The 12,772-nt window shown below is 64.4% G+C and overlaps 2 protein-coding genes across 3 annotated transcripts in view; one reads left to right on the top strand and one right to left on the bottom strand.

The window, feature by feature from the left end:
- The window catches only part of IFT172 (intraflagellar transport 172), a 46,988-nt gene extending 36,887 nt beyond the window's left edge, over positions 1-10,101 (top strand). For both annotated transcript variants that reach the window (XM_065834979.2, XM_065834978.2), the window contains exons 37-48: positions 275-384; positions 795-858; positions 1,094-1,180; positions 3,876-3,992; positions 4,467-4,577; positions 5,278-5,397; positions 6,697-6,792; positions 7,723-7,782; positions 8,500-8,598; positions 8,762-8,915; positions 9,645-9,736; positions 9,942-10,101. In XM_065834979.2, coding sequence (XP_065691051.1) covers positions 275-384; positions 795-858; positions 1,094-1,180; positions 3,876-3,992; positions 4,467-4,577; positions 5,278-5,397; positions 6,697-6,792; positions 7,723-7,782; positions 8,500-8,598; positions 8,762-8,915; positions 9,645-9,736; positions 9,942-10,031 — 1,200 coding nt within the window. In that variant the 3' untranslated portion in view covers positions 10,032-10,101. The remainder of the gene's footprint in view (positions 1-274; positions 385-794; positions 859-1,093; positions 1,181-3,875; positions 3,993-4,466; positions 4,578-5,277; positions 5,398-6,696; positions 6,793-7,722; positions 7,783-8,499; positions 8,599-8,761; positions 8,916-9,644; positions 9,737-9,941) is intronic.
- Positions 10,102-10,338: 237 nt separating this feature from the next.
- On the bottom strand, positions 10,339-12,699 carry KRTCAP3 (keratinocyte associated protein 3). The gene is made up of 5 exons (XM_065834836.2): positions 12,471-12,699; positions 12,323-12,382; positions 11,531-11,731; positions 11,179-11,313; positions 10,339-10,934 (listed from the first exon to the last, which is right to left on the bottom strand). The coding sequence occupies exons 1-5, from the start codon at positions 12,678-12,680 to the stop codon at positions 10,854-10,856; spliced, it is 687 nt and encodes a 228-aa protein (XP_065690908.2). The 5' UTR covers positions 12,681-12,699; the 3' UTR covers positions 10,339-10,853.
- Between the last annotated feature and the right edge of the window lie 73 nt (positions 12,700-12,772).

Raw genomic sequence — 12,772 nt, 5'->3', positions numbered from 1 at the left:
GGGCAGGCAGAGCTCTATCCAAGGGCAGGAGCCCAAGTCGCACCCTGGGGTGATGGGTGGGTGGCCCTGTCCAGAGCCAGGCAGCACAGAACCTTCAGGAAGAGGGAAAAAGGGGAAGGATCAAGCTGTAGAATCACGAGCCGGGGGAGGAGGCGGGAGGCTGAGAGCAGGCTGTTTCGGCAGCGCCCGCTGTCACTGCTGCGTGCTGGTCACCTCCCGCAGCTGGGCCGCGGTGCCCGTGGGCTCCGTCTCCATGGACTGTCTCTGCCCGCAGGCAGCCGAGCTCTACCTCAGCCTGGACCTCATCCGAGAAGCCATCGACGCCTTCATTGAAGGGGAGGAGTGGAGCAAAGCCAAGCGTGTGGCCAAGGAGCTGGACCCCCAGTATGCCTTCAGTTTCTCAAGTTCTCCTGCTCCCTGTCCCACCCCTAGATGATTCTTTGTGCTGTCCTGTCCTGTCCTGCTGCCCCCAGGTTCCCTGGGTTCTCCTCACTGTGTTCATGTTCGACGGGGCCCATTACTCCTTGTAATACCATCCCCATGCCTGTCCTTGTCTCCTGTTCCCTCGGCATCGTCCTGTGCATGCATTTCCTCCTGACAGTCCCGTGGCCCCTTTCTCTTCTCACGTGTTATATTGCCATGTTATATCCCCTTCCACCTGTGCCCCCAGCAGCTGGGCTGAGCACACGGCACAGCTCTGAGTCCTCTTTCCCGAGGCGCAGCTGAACCGGGCTCTGCGCTGGCGCAAGGCACTGCCAGTCTTGCTGCCTGTTGAGATGCTTTCTGCCCACCAGGTCAGAGGAGTATGTGGACCAGCGTTACAAGGAGCATTTAAAGAACCAAGGCAAGGTGGACTCGGTACGTATGTGGGATGTCTCACAGGCCAGGGAGTGATGTCAGGATCAGACCCTTGGGGTCCCTCTCATGGCACTTTTACCTGGATATGAGGGGTGTGTGTGTGCCCGTGAGTCACGGTGTCAGCGGCACAGGGGAGGCACTGGGTGTGTGTGAAGGGACCGGGGGGGCTGGTGCTGCCCTGCTGCTGTGGGAAGCCTTGCCCGCGCGGTGGGTTTATGGCTGTTCCCATCCCCAGCTGGTGGGCATAGATGTTGTGGCTGCCCTGGACCTGTACGTGCAGCAGGAGCAGTGGGAGAAGTGCCTGGAGGTCGCAGCGCAGCAGGTGGGTGCCCGTGGGGCCCTCGGGGACTGATGTGGGGCCCTCGGGGACTGATGTGGGGCCCCTGGGGACAGACGTGGGGCCCTCGGGGACAGACGTGGGGCGTGGGCTCTGGGCAGCGGGGTGGCGGGAACGAGCGGGCAGGGAACAGCAGTCATTTCTGTGGGGAGCAGCCCAAGTCCACCTCTCTGCTGTGCCCCCTCGGCCAGCCCGGCCTGCCAGGGAAGTGTTAGAACCCAGAAGCGCGTGGAGTTTAGATGTTGTGATTCGTGGAGCGCTGGAAGAGCTAAATGGTTGTTTGGGCCGGGAGGGATCGGTAGCGTGGAAGCAGCCCCGTGACAGCAAGCCTGCTCCCGCGTGTTCTGCAGAGGCTTGGTGTGACTAGAAATGGGACATCCTTGGCGTGAAAGCAAATCTGACATTTCTTTCATTTTCACTGACCTAAAACTAGCAAAATTACCTCAGCAAAGTAAAAAAGCAAAGAAAAGCAAAATGGAACTGCTCTGTAGTGGTATTTCAATGCAGTTACAGGAGGAAAAAGCTCTACATGACCGGACCTGAGGGTTTGTTAGTGTTCGGTGGTGATCGCTTGTTGATTGTCTGTTGGTTGGGCGGTTGTTGATGGGGAGGCGCTGAGGTGCGGGCTCTGCGGGCGTTCTCGGAGCCGGGGCTGCAGCCAGCACGGGCGCAGCAGCTCCTCGCGCCGGCCAACGCCGGCAAACCGCCGGTACACCACCGATCCACCACCGATCCACCACCGATCCACCACCGATCCACCACCGGTAACCTGGACAAGCATCGGGAACGTGTCAGGCTCTGTTTTTCTGACTTCGTTTCGGATGCAGTAACCAGCAACCTGAGATTGGGCTCCACAACACTGAACTTGGTTTCTTTTGACTCGGGCTTGTCTGGTGATACAAACGGTCCTTGCTGCAGTAGTTGTTGTCTGGGAGACTCCCGTGCTGATGTTCTGATTATCAGGACACAGCAGTGTTGATCTTCCATAAAGAATATCTTCACGCTAAATGGTAGAGGCTCAAGCGGTTTGCCAGCCGTGCCCAGCGCTGCTGCGCTTGGCTCCGGGCGCTGTTGGTCCGTTCGTGCCTCTGAGGCACCCGCACAGCCTTGCTCCCTGACCAGCGCAGAGTTTGGTGACTTTTGACTTGGCTGTTGTACGGTGATTATACAGGAAAAAAGTTACGTTTAGTCACAGAATCCCAGGTTGGGTGGGACCACAAGGATCACCTGGCCCACCCGTTCTTGGCACTGTCTGCTCCAGACGAGCTGGCCCAGCCCTGTCCAGCTGCATGCGGAAAGTGTCCAGTGCTGGGGAACCCGCCCGTTCCCTGGGGAGGTCATTCCAGGGGCCGACTGTGCTCATCGCGAACAATTTCCCTCTTGCGTCCGATCGGAATGTCCCCAGGAGTAAACTGTACCCACCACCCTTTGTGTTTTCCACGTGACTCCTTGTACAAAGGGATCTCCAGCTGCTTTGCAGCCTCCCATAAATACTGGAGTATGGCGATGAGCTGTCCCCAAAGCCGTCTCTTCCCAAGGCTGAACAAGCCCTGCTCTCTCGGCCTTTCCTCACACGGGGCTGCCCCATCCTCCCCTGTCTGTGTGTCCTTCTCTGGCCCCGTCCAGCCTGGCCACAGCTGGTGGTGCAGCGGGACCAGAACTGAACACAATGCTCCAGCTGTGGCCTGACCGGCGCTGACTAGAGCAGGGTAACGAGTTCTTTGTCTCTAGAGATGCCCTTGCTGATGCAGCCCCGTGACCCGTTGGCCCCGCCACCACTGGTCACTCACTGAGCTGCTTGTCCCCCAGGTCCCCGCACAGAGCTGACCCGGCCGGGGGGACCCAGCCTGTGCTGCCCCCTGCACTGCGCGTCCCAGGTGCAGGACCTTGCGCTGGTCCTGCTGGAGCTTCATAAGGTTCTTGTTAGCCCAGAACAGGCCACGTACCAGACCCAGTCTCCATCCCAAGCTGTCCTGTCCCTGATGTCTCACCGGCACCCACAGCTGGGTGTTCAGTTTCTAGACAGATCACTGGGGCACTGGTCTCTCTTGTGCTTAATAAGCTTGTTTCCATTGCTTATTTTTTGACAGGATTGTACATTTTACACCATCTTCTTCATCTCATTACTATATTTAGGCCTGTGTGAAACAGGTCTGTCCTCCGTTGGATTTCTGCAAGCCCTCAGCAGAGGGTTTATAGACCAGGACAGGTAGGAGCAGCTGTCCGAGGAGGCTCCGGTCCCAGAGGTCTGACAGCATTTGAGTAACGGACTAGAGCAACCCTGCAAGTGATGAGCGTCTTCAGCCCACAGGGTGTTTTGATTCGTCCTTTCACTGGACTGAGAGCTGGTTTACACTTGGTACTGGTGGTGCCACGCTGTGGAGACGCTGCATCCTTCAGGGGCTGGGCAGTGTTCCTTCGGCAAGTGGTGAACGGCTGAAACGGCTTCGTTTGCGTGTGCGGGAGGATCAGCACAGCGCCAGCCGCGCGGGGCTAGGGCTGGCCAGAGTGGCCCAAGTCAAAGCCCGGGTCTGCTGCGCGGTGCGTCTCTCATTACCTGGTCTCACCCTTTGGGACTCGGGCATACGGGTGTGCGTACGCGCGTCTGAAACCACCCCCGCCGAGTGACATTGTTCGGTTTGTGAATCTCACGCTGCCGCTTTCTGTGTGCCCTCTCCAGAACTACAAGGTTCTGCACAAGTACGTAGCTCTGTACGCAACCCACCTCATCCGGGAGGGCAGCTGGGACAAAGCCCTGAGCCTGTACGTCCTCCACGGGGTACCCGCCAACCCACAGGTAAGGAAGACGGGACGGCCCCGTGTGAGCTGGCGTGTGCCGTGGTCTGCGCCGTGGTCTGCGCCGTGGTCTGCGCCGAGACGTGGGTCCAGACCCGAGCTGGGCTTGCCCGGTGCTCAGCGTGTCCGAGCCGCTCCAGCGCTGCTGGGCGTTGTGCGGAGGCTCCTCAGCAGGGAGCTCAGTGCGGTCTCCTGCAGATTCTGCACGGGGAAGGAACAGGGGGATTGAGTATTTGTGGCTTTGAGCAGCTTCACCACCAAAACCAGAACAAAAGCAGCCGTGTTTGGCTCTCTGAGCGCTGCCTGCAGGAGGGTTCTTCCCCGTTTCCCCGCCTTGTCCCGCGGCGCCCCTGCGCCGGCCGTCTGCAGCCGTGTGCTCGGGAGCCCGCGGCGGCGCTGCCGTCCCTCGGCCTGCGCTTGCCTTCTGCTGGCTGCCCGGCTGGCTCCCCCAAGAGTCCTCTCCTTTTCGTTGCAGAATTTCAACATTTACAGGCGTCTCTTCGTGGAGATGGTGAATGCCCCTGGCATGAACTGTGCCGAGGCCTATTCCAGCTGGGCCGATCTGCGCGACGTCCTGTTCCACCTGGTGAGTGCGGCCGTGGCCGCCGCCGCCCGCTGAACTGCAGCGCCCGGTGCTGCCGGCGGCGCAGAAAGCAGAACCGGCCGCCAGCCCGGTGACACGGGCGGGGGGAGCGGGGAAACGGCCACGGTGGACGGCAGAACCGCAAGGCAGTGCGCGGCGGGCGTGGCTGGGCAGGAGATGACCCCGCAGCTGAGGCCGCAGCCTTGCCGAGGGTCCGGACGCGGGCTGGCCGTGTCGCTGCTGTGCAGCAGCCTGTGACAACGTGCCCGCTTTCTGTCCTGCACTCACGTTTGACAGCTTGGGCGGCGCAAGGGCCTGGGGAAAGCACAGAATGACTGAGCCTGCAGAACGAGTCCTCCCATCTCCCCAGGGATGCTTAGAGGCTTCTGCTCCTGCTTTCCTGTCCCAGAATACCTCAGCCAGAGCCCATGACCGCCCATAAATACCCACTTCTGGCCCTTTGCCTATCCAAATTCACTGCTGCTTAGCTGCTCTGTGTTGCTGCAGCACTGCTGGCTCTGCCTTCTCCCCCAGCCTTGTCCCTCAGCTCTCTGTGGGACCTGGAGCTCCCAAGGCCCAGCCCTTCTCCAGGGCGCCTGGGTATTTGAGATCCAGCTCTCTCCAGCTCTTCCCCGGACTCGAGTGGATCGAGAGTGCCCCTGTGCTCTCGTGTCCTCAGTTACTTTCCTTTTCTCTTCTTCAGTGTGAAAACTTGGTAAAGTCAAGTGAGGCGAACACTCCAGCACACGAAGATTTTGAAACGATGCTGCTGGTCGCTCACTACTGTGCCACCCGCTCCGCCGCTCAGGGCGTGAAGCAGCTGGTAAGGGCTTCAAGTTCCTTTGCCAGGTGCCCACCTGAGTGCAGAACCTGTGGGATGTGCAGGCTCAGGGCTACCCACGGTTCACCGTTCCACTTCACTTGAACGTTGTGGATGCATGAGAATGGGACGGTGATGGTCAGGGAGCCCACCGCTGGCAGGTGGAACTGGAGATCGCCTTCTCTGACTCCCTGTTGTGGGACCTGCCCCCAGGCACTGAGACCGAGACGTAACCAGTGGGGAGCTGATCCGTGTGCTCAGGATGACTTGTGAGAGCAGAGGCACCGGTAGAAATCTAGGGGTGGCACAAAACTGCCTCCTGTGCAGCCTCCTGGGCTGTGGGAGCTGCTGAGCCTCACGCGTGGTCCGCGGAGCAGACTGGCTCTGCGCGGGGCTCTGGGAGCTCGAGGGCCGGGGCGCTTGGCAGCACACGGGGCTTTGGGACCGGTGTGCTGGGCTTCTCGGGGCTCTGGGAGCTCAGGGGCTGGGTGCTGCCCCTCAGAAGGCACTGTGAGTATTTCTGAGCCTTACGTGCACTGGGATTTGTTCCGGCCCACGATACGTAGCAGAGTCCCTGCTGAAGTCCTGATCCGTATGGGATTGTGGAGCTGTGGCAGAGCTCGGTATGAGGTGCGACTGGGGCTGTGACAGACACACGTCACCCAGACAAACCTGCACAGACCCACGCAGCTGTGGAATGTTGAGGTGCTGGGCGGTCTGTCTGGGGCTCTGAAGGAGGGGTGGCCTTCCTGGTTCTGATGCGATGGAACCTGTCTGGCAAGCAGAGAAGTGGAGTCTCCCTTGAATTCCTCACCCCACTCCAGAATTCCTGTGTGATCAAATACAAGAAGGAGCTTACTGTGAGTGTGGCCGAGCACCCAGCAGCTTGGTGGGGAGGCTGGGAGCCTCCATCCCTTGAGATACTTGAAACGTGATCAGACACGTTCTGAACGAGCTGCTGCAGCTGGCTCTGCTCTGAACCTTTGCACCGCGCGTGGGGCTGGACCGGACACCACCAGGGACCCTCCAGCCTCAGCTGTTCTGGGACTCAAACGGTGTCAACTGGGGTGTGGTTTCTAGTGAAACAGTAAGGTTTGTAAAGCAGAAAATCTTGAGGTGACAGCCCTCCTGTTTGCTCACACAGTCAGGGTGCCCGTGGTCAGCACTGGGGTTTTCAGCCTTTGTTACGTGTTGGGTGCAGAGCCGCTGCTGTGGGTCTGGAGCGCTATGAGCTCATGAGATCCCTTCTGACCCCATCTTTTCTGTGCTGGCTGTTGGGACTTTTCTGTCCCGTGTCTGCAGGACACCGTGGCCGCCAAGCTGTCCATCGCCCTGCTGCGCCACACCGAGCTGCTCCCTGCAGACAAGGCTTTCTACGAAGCCGGGACAGCTGCCAAGGTGAGAGCCTCTGCCACCCGGGCAGCTGGGGAGGCGGAGGACCCTGCGCACAGGGACGCGCAGCCTCATCTTCCCCATCCTGCCCTGGCTGCACTGGGACACCAGCAGCCATACACTGGGACACCAGCAGCCAGGCACTGGGACACCAGCAGCCATACACTGGGACACCAGCAGCCATACAGTGGGACACCAGCAGCCAGGCACTGGGACACCAGCAGCCATACAGTGGGACACCAGCAGCCAGGCACTGGGACACCAGCAGCCATACAGTGGGACACCAGCAGCCATACACTGGGACACCAGCAGCCATACACTGGGACACCAGCAGTCAGGCACTGGGACACCAGCAGCCAGGCACTGGGACACCAGCAGCCAGGCACTGGGACACCAGCAGCCATACAGTGGGACACCAGCAGCCATACACTAGCACATGAGCATCCAGACACAGGCACTGGAGGCCTCTCAAGCAGCTTCCAGCCTCTGTGTTTGTTGTGGCACAGCAGTGGGTGGTGGGAGCGCAGACCTGAGCGGGCAAGGGGACATGACCTGCAGACCCGGGGACAGACCAGAGGCCCCGTTACATTGCACGGTGCTGTTAGTGCGGATGCAAGATGCCCTGGTCTGCGTTGCTCTGGGTCCCTCAGTGTCACCTTGCTCCTGGTGACAGGCTCTGCCGCCTGCCCGGACGCAGGGACACAGCGGCGCGTTGTCACCCGTGCCTGGTCCCGCAGGCCAGCCCGTGGCCGGGGGGCTGGTTGTCCCGGCGCTGCCCGTGGAGCGGTGCTTCGGGACACTGAGCCGGGGTGGGCGCGCTCCTCCGCCGCTACCTGTGCCGCAGCGGGGCGTTGTGGCACAAGCGGAGCCGCGTCCTCTCCAGCCATGGCTCAGGAGATAAACTGCCTGGTCACCCGGGATTCCTCTCTGTCCTAGGCCGTCAACTGGGAGAGCATGGCGTTCATCTTCCTGAACCGCTTCCTGGACCTCTCGGATGTGCGTACACCCTGCTGGGGAGGGGGCGATGGCGCGGGGACGGGGCTGCAGGGCCACGCCAGACCCTCCCCGGCCCGGCACCTGAGGCTGCCGACGGAGCCCCCGATGGCTGCCCGGTGTGTGCACAGCGCTGGGGACCCCGCGCGAGCCGGGGGACACTGACCGTGCAGGGCACCTGAGCACCCCGACCGTGTCACTGTCCAGTGCCACCGCACCTGAGCACCCCGACTGTGTCACCCTATCCAGTGCCACCGCACCTGAGCACCCCGACCGTGTCACTGTCCAGTGCCACCGCACCTGAGCACCCCGACCATGTCACTCTGTCCAGTGCCACCGCACCTGAGCACCCCGACCGTGTCACTGTCCAGTACCACCGCACCTGAGCACCCCGACTGTGTCACTCTGTCCAGTGCCACTGCACCTGAGCACCCCGACCGTGTCACTCTGTCCAGTGCCACCACGTGAGCCCTGACCATGTCACTCTGTCCAGTGCCACTGCACCTGAGCACCCCGACTGTGTCACTCTGTCCAGTGCCACCGCACCTGAGCACCCCGACCATGTCACTCTGTCCAGTGCCACTGCATGAGCCCTGACCGTGTCACCCTATCCAGTGCCACCGCACCTGTGGCGCGGGAGTCCTGTGCAGTCAGCTCCTCGAGCAGCAGGTGGGTCAGCAGACGCCAAACCCCAGTGCTCCACCACGTCTCCTTTCTCAGGCCATCGACGAGGGGAACCTGGACTCTCTGGACCACTCGGATTTCCAGGACACAGACATTCCCTTTGAAGTGCCGCTTCCCGCCAAACAGCACGTGCCTGTGAGTGTCACCTGGGCCCGAGCAGGGAGCGGGGCGGGGGGACAGCAGAGCGGGAATGTCCTGAGCCCTGAGCCCCCGCCCCACCACAAACACCCGGGCACACACGTGTCCCGCTCCGCGGTGCCGCAGGGGTCTCAGGAGCGCCCCGTGCTCTGCCCCGCAGGAGGAGAAGCGGGAGGAGGTGCGGGACTGGGTGCTCACCATGTCCATGGACCAGCGGCTGGAGCAGGTGCTGCCGCGGGACGAGCGGGACACGTACGAGGCCTCGCTGGTGGCAGCGAGCACGGGGGCGCGCTCCCTGCCCTGCGTGCTCACGGGTGAGGACGGCGGCTCGCGGGAGCACGGGGCCGTGCAGGGACTGAGAACGTGGCTCTGGGGGCCTGGGGGGGGTTGCGCTGTGCTGTACCAGTGGGGGTCTGCGTGGCTGTGGGACCAGCTGTGGCAGCACGGAAGGACCCGTTTGCTCAGTGTCAGTGCCTGAGCGCTGGAGCAGGCTGCACGGGAGTGGGGGCATCTCCATACCTGGAGATCACTGAAATCCATTGGGACACAGTCCGGGGCGACCCTGTTTGAGCAGGGGGTGGCCGGACCGTACCGACCTCGGCCGTCCCGTCCAGCCTCCGCCATGCTGTGTTTCTGTGGGTCTGTGGCAGTTGGGTCCGCACAGCCCTGCCCAGCAGTGACACGCGTGCAGTGCCCGGCCCTGCTGCGCGTCCCCTGCCGAAGCTGTCTGTCCTGGCAAGCGCTGTCCCCCACATGCAGCTGTCAGGCAGTGGGGGCCAGTGCGCTGGGACTGGGAGCGGAGCAGAGAAGGGCACGGGGCGATGGGCCGCAGCACGAGGGCTCTGGCTCCGAAGGCCAGGAGGGGCTGCTACCCTGTGACACGCTGGGTGTTCCTGCCAGAGGGCCAGGCCTTCACTTCCCTCAGTCCCACCACCCTGGGCACCCCCTTCCTCACCTGGGTGTCTGGGAGCCCCTCGGTGCCCACGGGGGAGGGCAGGGCTGTGGGGGTCCCGGCTTGTTTCTGAGGGTCACTGTGCGACCAGGGTACCCCGTGCTCCGGAACAAGATTGAGTTCAAGCGGCCAGGCCGAGAAGCCAACAAGGACACGTGGAACAAGTTCCAGATGGCTGTCAAGGTGAGCCAGCGTGCTGTGGGGTGTTCGGCCCCTTGTGCTGCCGCGGAACATCGTCCTGCGGGGGGCAGACACACGGAACCGGGTGGTGCACCCGCTGTGTGCTGTGGGCAGGATCAACCCCCTGGGAGCTGGGGCAGGGCCAGCCATGGCTGCGCTGCTCTGCCGGCCCCCGGGCGCCCCCTCACCCGCGCCTCTCGCTCCGCAGACATCGCACAGCCCCGCATGCCAGGACGTGCTCAAGTTCCTCAGCCAGTGGTGCGGGGGACTCCCCAGCACCAGCTTCTCCTTCCAGTGAGCTGCACCGTGGCTTTGGGTCCGTTCCTCAGCACCCGCCACTTCCACCCAATAAAGGTTTCTCAGCCCCACTGTGCTCCTGTTTGGCAGGGACCGCCCGGTCCAGGCACGCGTGTACCCCCCAGGGCACGGGGCCATGACCCTGTCTGCCAGCGTCTCTTGTGCTGCACCGGCGCCGCTCCCTGCTGGGCCACTGTCACACTGGGACCGCATCCCAGACCCTGGTGGGCACAGCGTGCACAGGGGCTGACGCAGCAGCCGCGCCATCGCTCCCGCAGCGGCTGCACCCGGGGGCCGCTTCCAGCAGCCAGTGTCAAAACGAAAAGTTTATTCACTCAGGGAACCGACAGAGGCGACAACAAAGGGGTTCTTCACCTGCCCCCCCGGCCCGAGCACAGGCACGGAAAGCTGACCCCGCTCTGCAGCAGGGCCGCGGGACCCAGGCCAGCCCGGCTGCGTCCTCGCTGCGCGTACAAGAGCGATGGAGCCTTCCCTGCGCCATCGCGGGCCCTGCGTCCTGGGGAGAGAAAGGGAGAGCGTCCGGGCCCCACGGCACCTCTGGGCCAAGGCTGCCAGGTGACCCGGGCAGCGCATCTGGAACCTGCAGCGTCCGTCCCAGGCGGGGTGGTGGGGCTGGGGGGGAGCACAAAGGCAGATCCCCCACACCTACCCAGGATGCGCGGCAGGGACGGGGCGCTGGGCCCCGGCAGCAGCTGCAGCCCGTGCTTGGGAAGAGCCGCTCTGGGGGCCGGTGTGGCAGGGCGGCTCCCGACAGCAGCTCCCGCCACTCGGGTCCCCGGCGCGGCCGCGCTCCCCTGGGCAGCTACACGCGAGTGTCGGCGCGCCCGGGCAGGAGCTGCTGCAGCTCCCGCGGCCCCTCCTGCGCTGCGCTCGGCCCGGCCAGCTGGAGGGAAAAGGCGGTTACAGGACAGTGAAGAGGCAGGGCTGCAATGACCCAAAACAAAGGGGTGCCAGTCTGTCACCACGGCTGGACAGAAGTGGTACAAACGTGACAGTCCCCCATATCCCCCGTCCCACTGCTGCACAGCCCGCTCGAGTGAGAACAAGGGCCCAGCAGCACCTTCAAAATGCTGCCGAATGGCGGCAATGGTGGGACAGAGAGACCCGTCCGGACCGATGGCGCGTACCTGCTCTTTGTCACCGCTGCGCGCGCAGGGCCCGACGCCCCGCAAGATCAGGGCCACCAGGCAGCACCTGCCCGACAGCACAGCCTCGGCGACCGCCAGCAGCATGGAGGGGAACCAGAGCGCCAGAGCCGTGTCCTGCCGAGCAGAGGGTCGGAGCTCCCTCAGGGATCGCGGTTCACCGCACCCTGGCTGCCCACGCGCGGCTGTGGGGGCAACGGGGGAGAGGAGGGGGAGAAGGGGGCAGGAGAGGGAGAGAGCGTGGGAAAGAAGAGGGGTGAGAAAGAAGAAAAAGGAGAAGGAAGCAGAGACTAGAAGAGGAAGGGAGGAGCGCGTGGTGGCCCTGGACACTCACATAGATGCGGGTGGTGTTGAAAGGACAGTCGTTGGTCGCTATGGCCGTGCGGGCGTCTGCGGGCAGCGCGGCGCTGTTGCAGCCCCTGACGAGGTGCGTGCCCCGGCTGTGCACGGTGAGCGCGACGGCCAGCGCCAGCCCCACGCTGCACGCTGCGGACAGCAGGCAGTTCAGCAGGGAGGCGCCCAGCAGGGTCCAGTGCTGCGGGCAGCAGGAGAATGCGTGAGAGCGGGGCAGGGCAGTGCCGGGCCGGGCACACCGCACACCCCCCTGCGGGTACCGGGGCGCTGGGAACCCCACAGGTGTTCGCACCGAGCGACCCCATGCAGCCTCCTGCCGCTTCGAGCGCGGCTCAGACCTGCACTCCCATGAGGCTTTGGCACCGTTCGCATCCCTCACCCCCCGGTGAGCCCAGAGCCACCGGACACCCCCTTCCCACGGGCTCCCGTGCCCGGGGAGCCCCAGCACAGCCTCAACTCCCCCAGGCGCCGGGACCCCCAGCAGCCCCGCCTCCCGCAGCCCGTGTGGGCCCGCCGCGGGATGCCCGGCCCCGGCTGAAGCGTTTCTGCTCCGGGCCGGTGCCCGGTGCCCGCGCTGCTGCTCCCCCGTGCCGGTGCTGCCGCCGGGGCCGCGCCGGCGCAGCGGGCGGCACCGAAACCGCGAAGCGGAAGGAGCCGCCGGGGACAAGGTCCAAGGGAGCGGCTGCCGCGGGGACCGGGCCCTGCCGAGGGAGCGGGCCCTGCCGAAGCTCCCGGCCCGCCCGGTTGCCCCCCCCCGCGGCCCCGCACTCACCAGGGCTGCCCGGGACAGGTTGTGCGACACCAGGATGGCGACGATGCCCACGGCGATGCTCTGCGGGGAGAGACCGCGCTCGACTCGCGGCTCGGCGGGGCCGGAGCCCCCCCGCGGCCGGACCCCCGCGGCCCGACCCCGCGCTCACCAGCAGCCCCGAGCCCACGGACACCACGTTGGCCACCGCGTACTCGGGGGTGACGGCGCGGCGGGCGCCGGCCACGTGCCGCAGCACCGAGCCGTGCACGATGGCGCCCAGCACCAGGCTGCCGTGGCCCAGCACGATCAGCCCCAGCCCGCAGCGCATCAGCCGCCGCGGCTCCGCCAGCGCCCCCGCGGCCCCGCGCCCCCCGGCCATGGCCGCCGCACCGAGCCCGCCCGCGGCCGCCCCGCCCCGGGGCAGGGAGCCCGGCCCGCCCCGCCCCGCCCCGCCCGGAAAGAGGCAGCACT

This window comes from Patagioenas fasciata, chromosome 3 (assembly GCF_037038585.1).
Source record: "Patagioenas fasciata isolate bPatFas1 chromosome 3, bPatFas1.hap1, whole genome shotgun sequence".
NCBI lineage: Eukaryota > Metazoa > Chordata > Aves > Columbiformes > Columbidae > Patagioenas > Patagioenas fasciata.
This window is presented reverse-complemented; position numbering and strand designations above follow the sequence as displayed.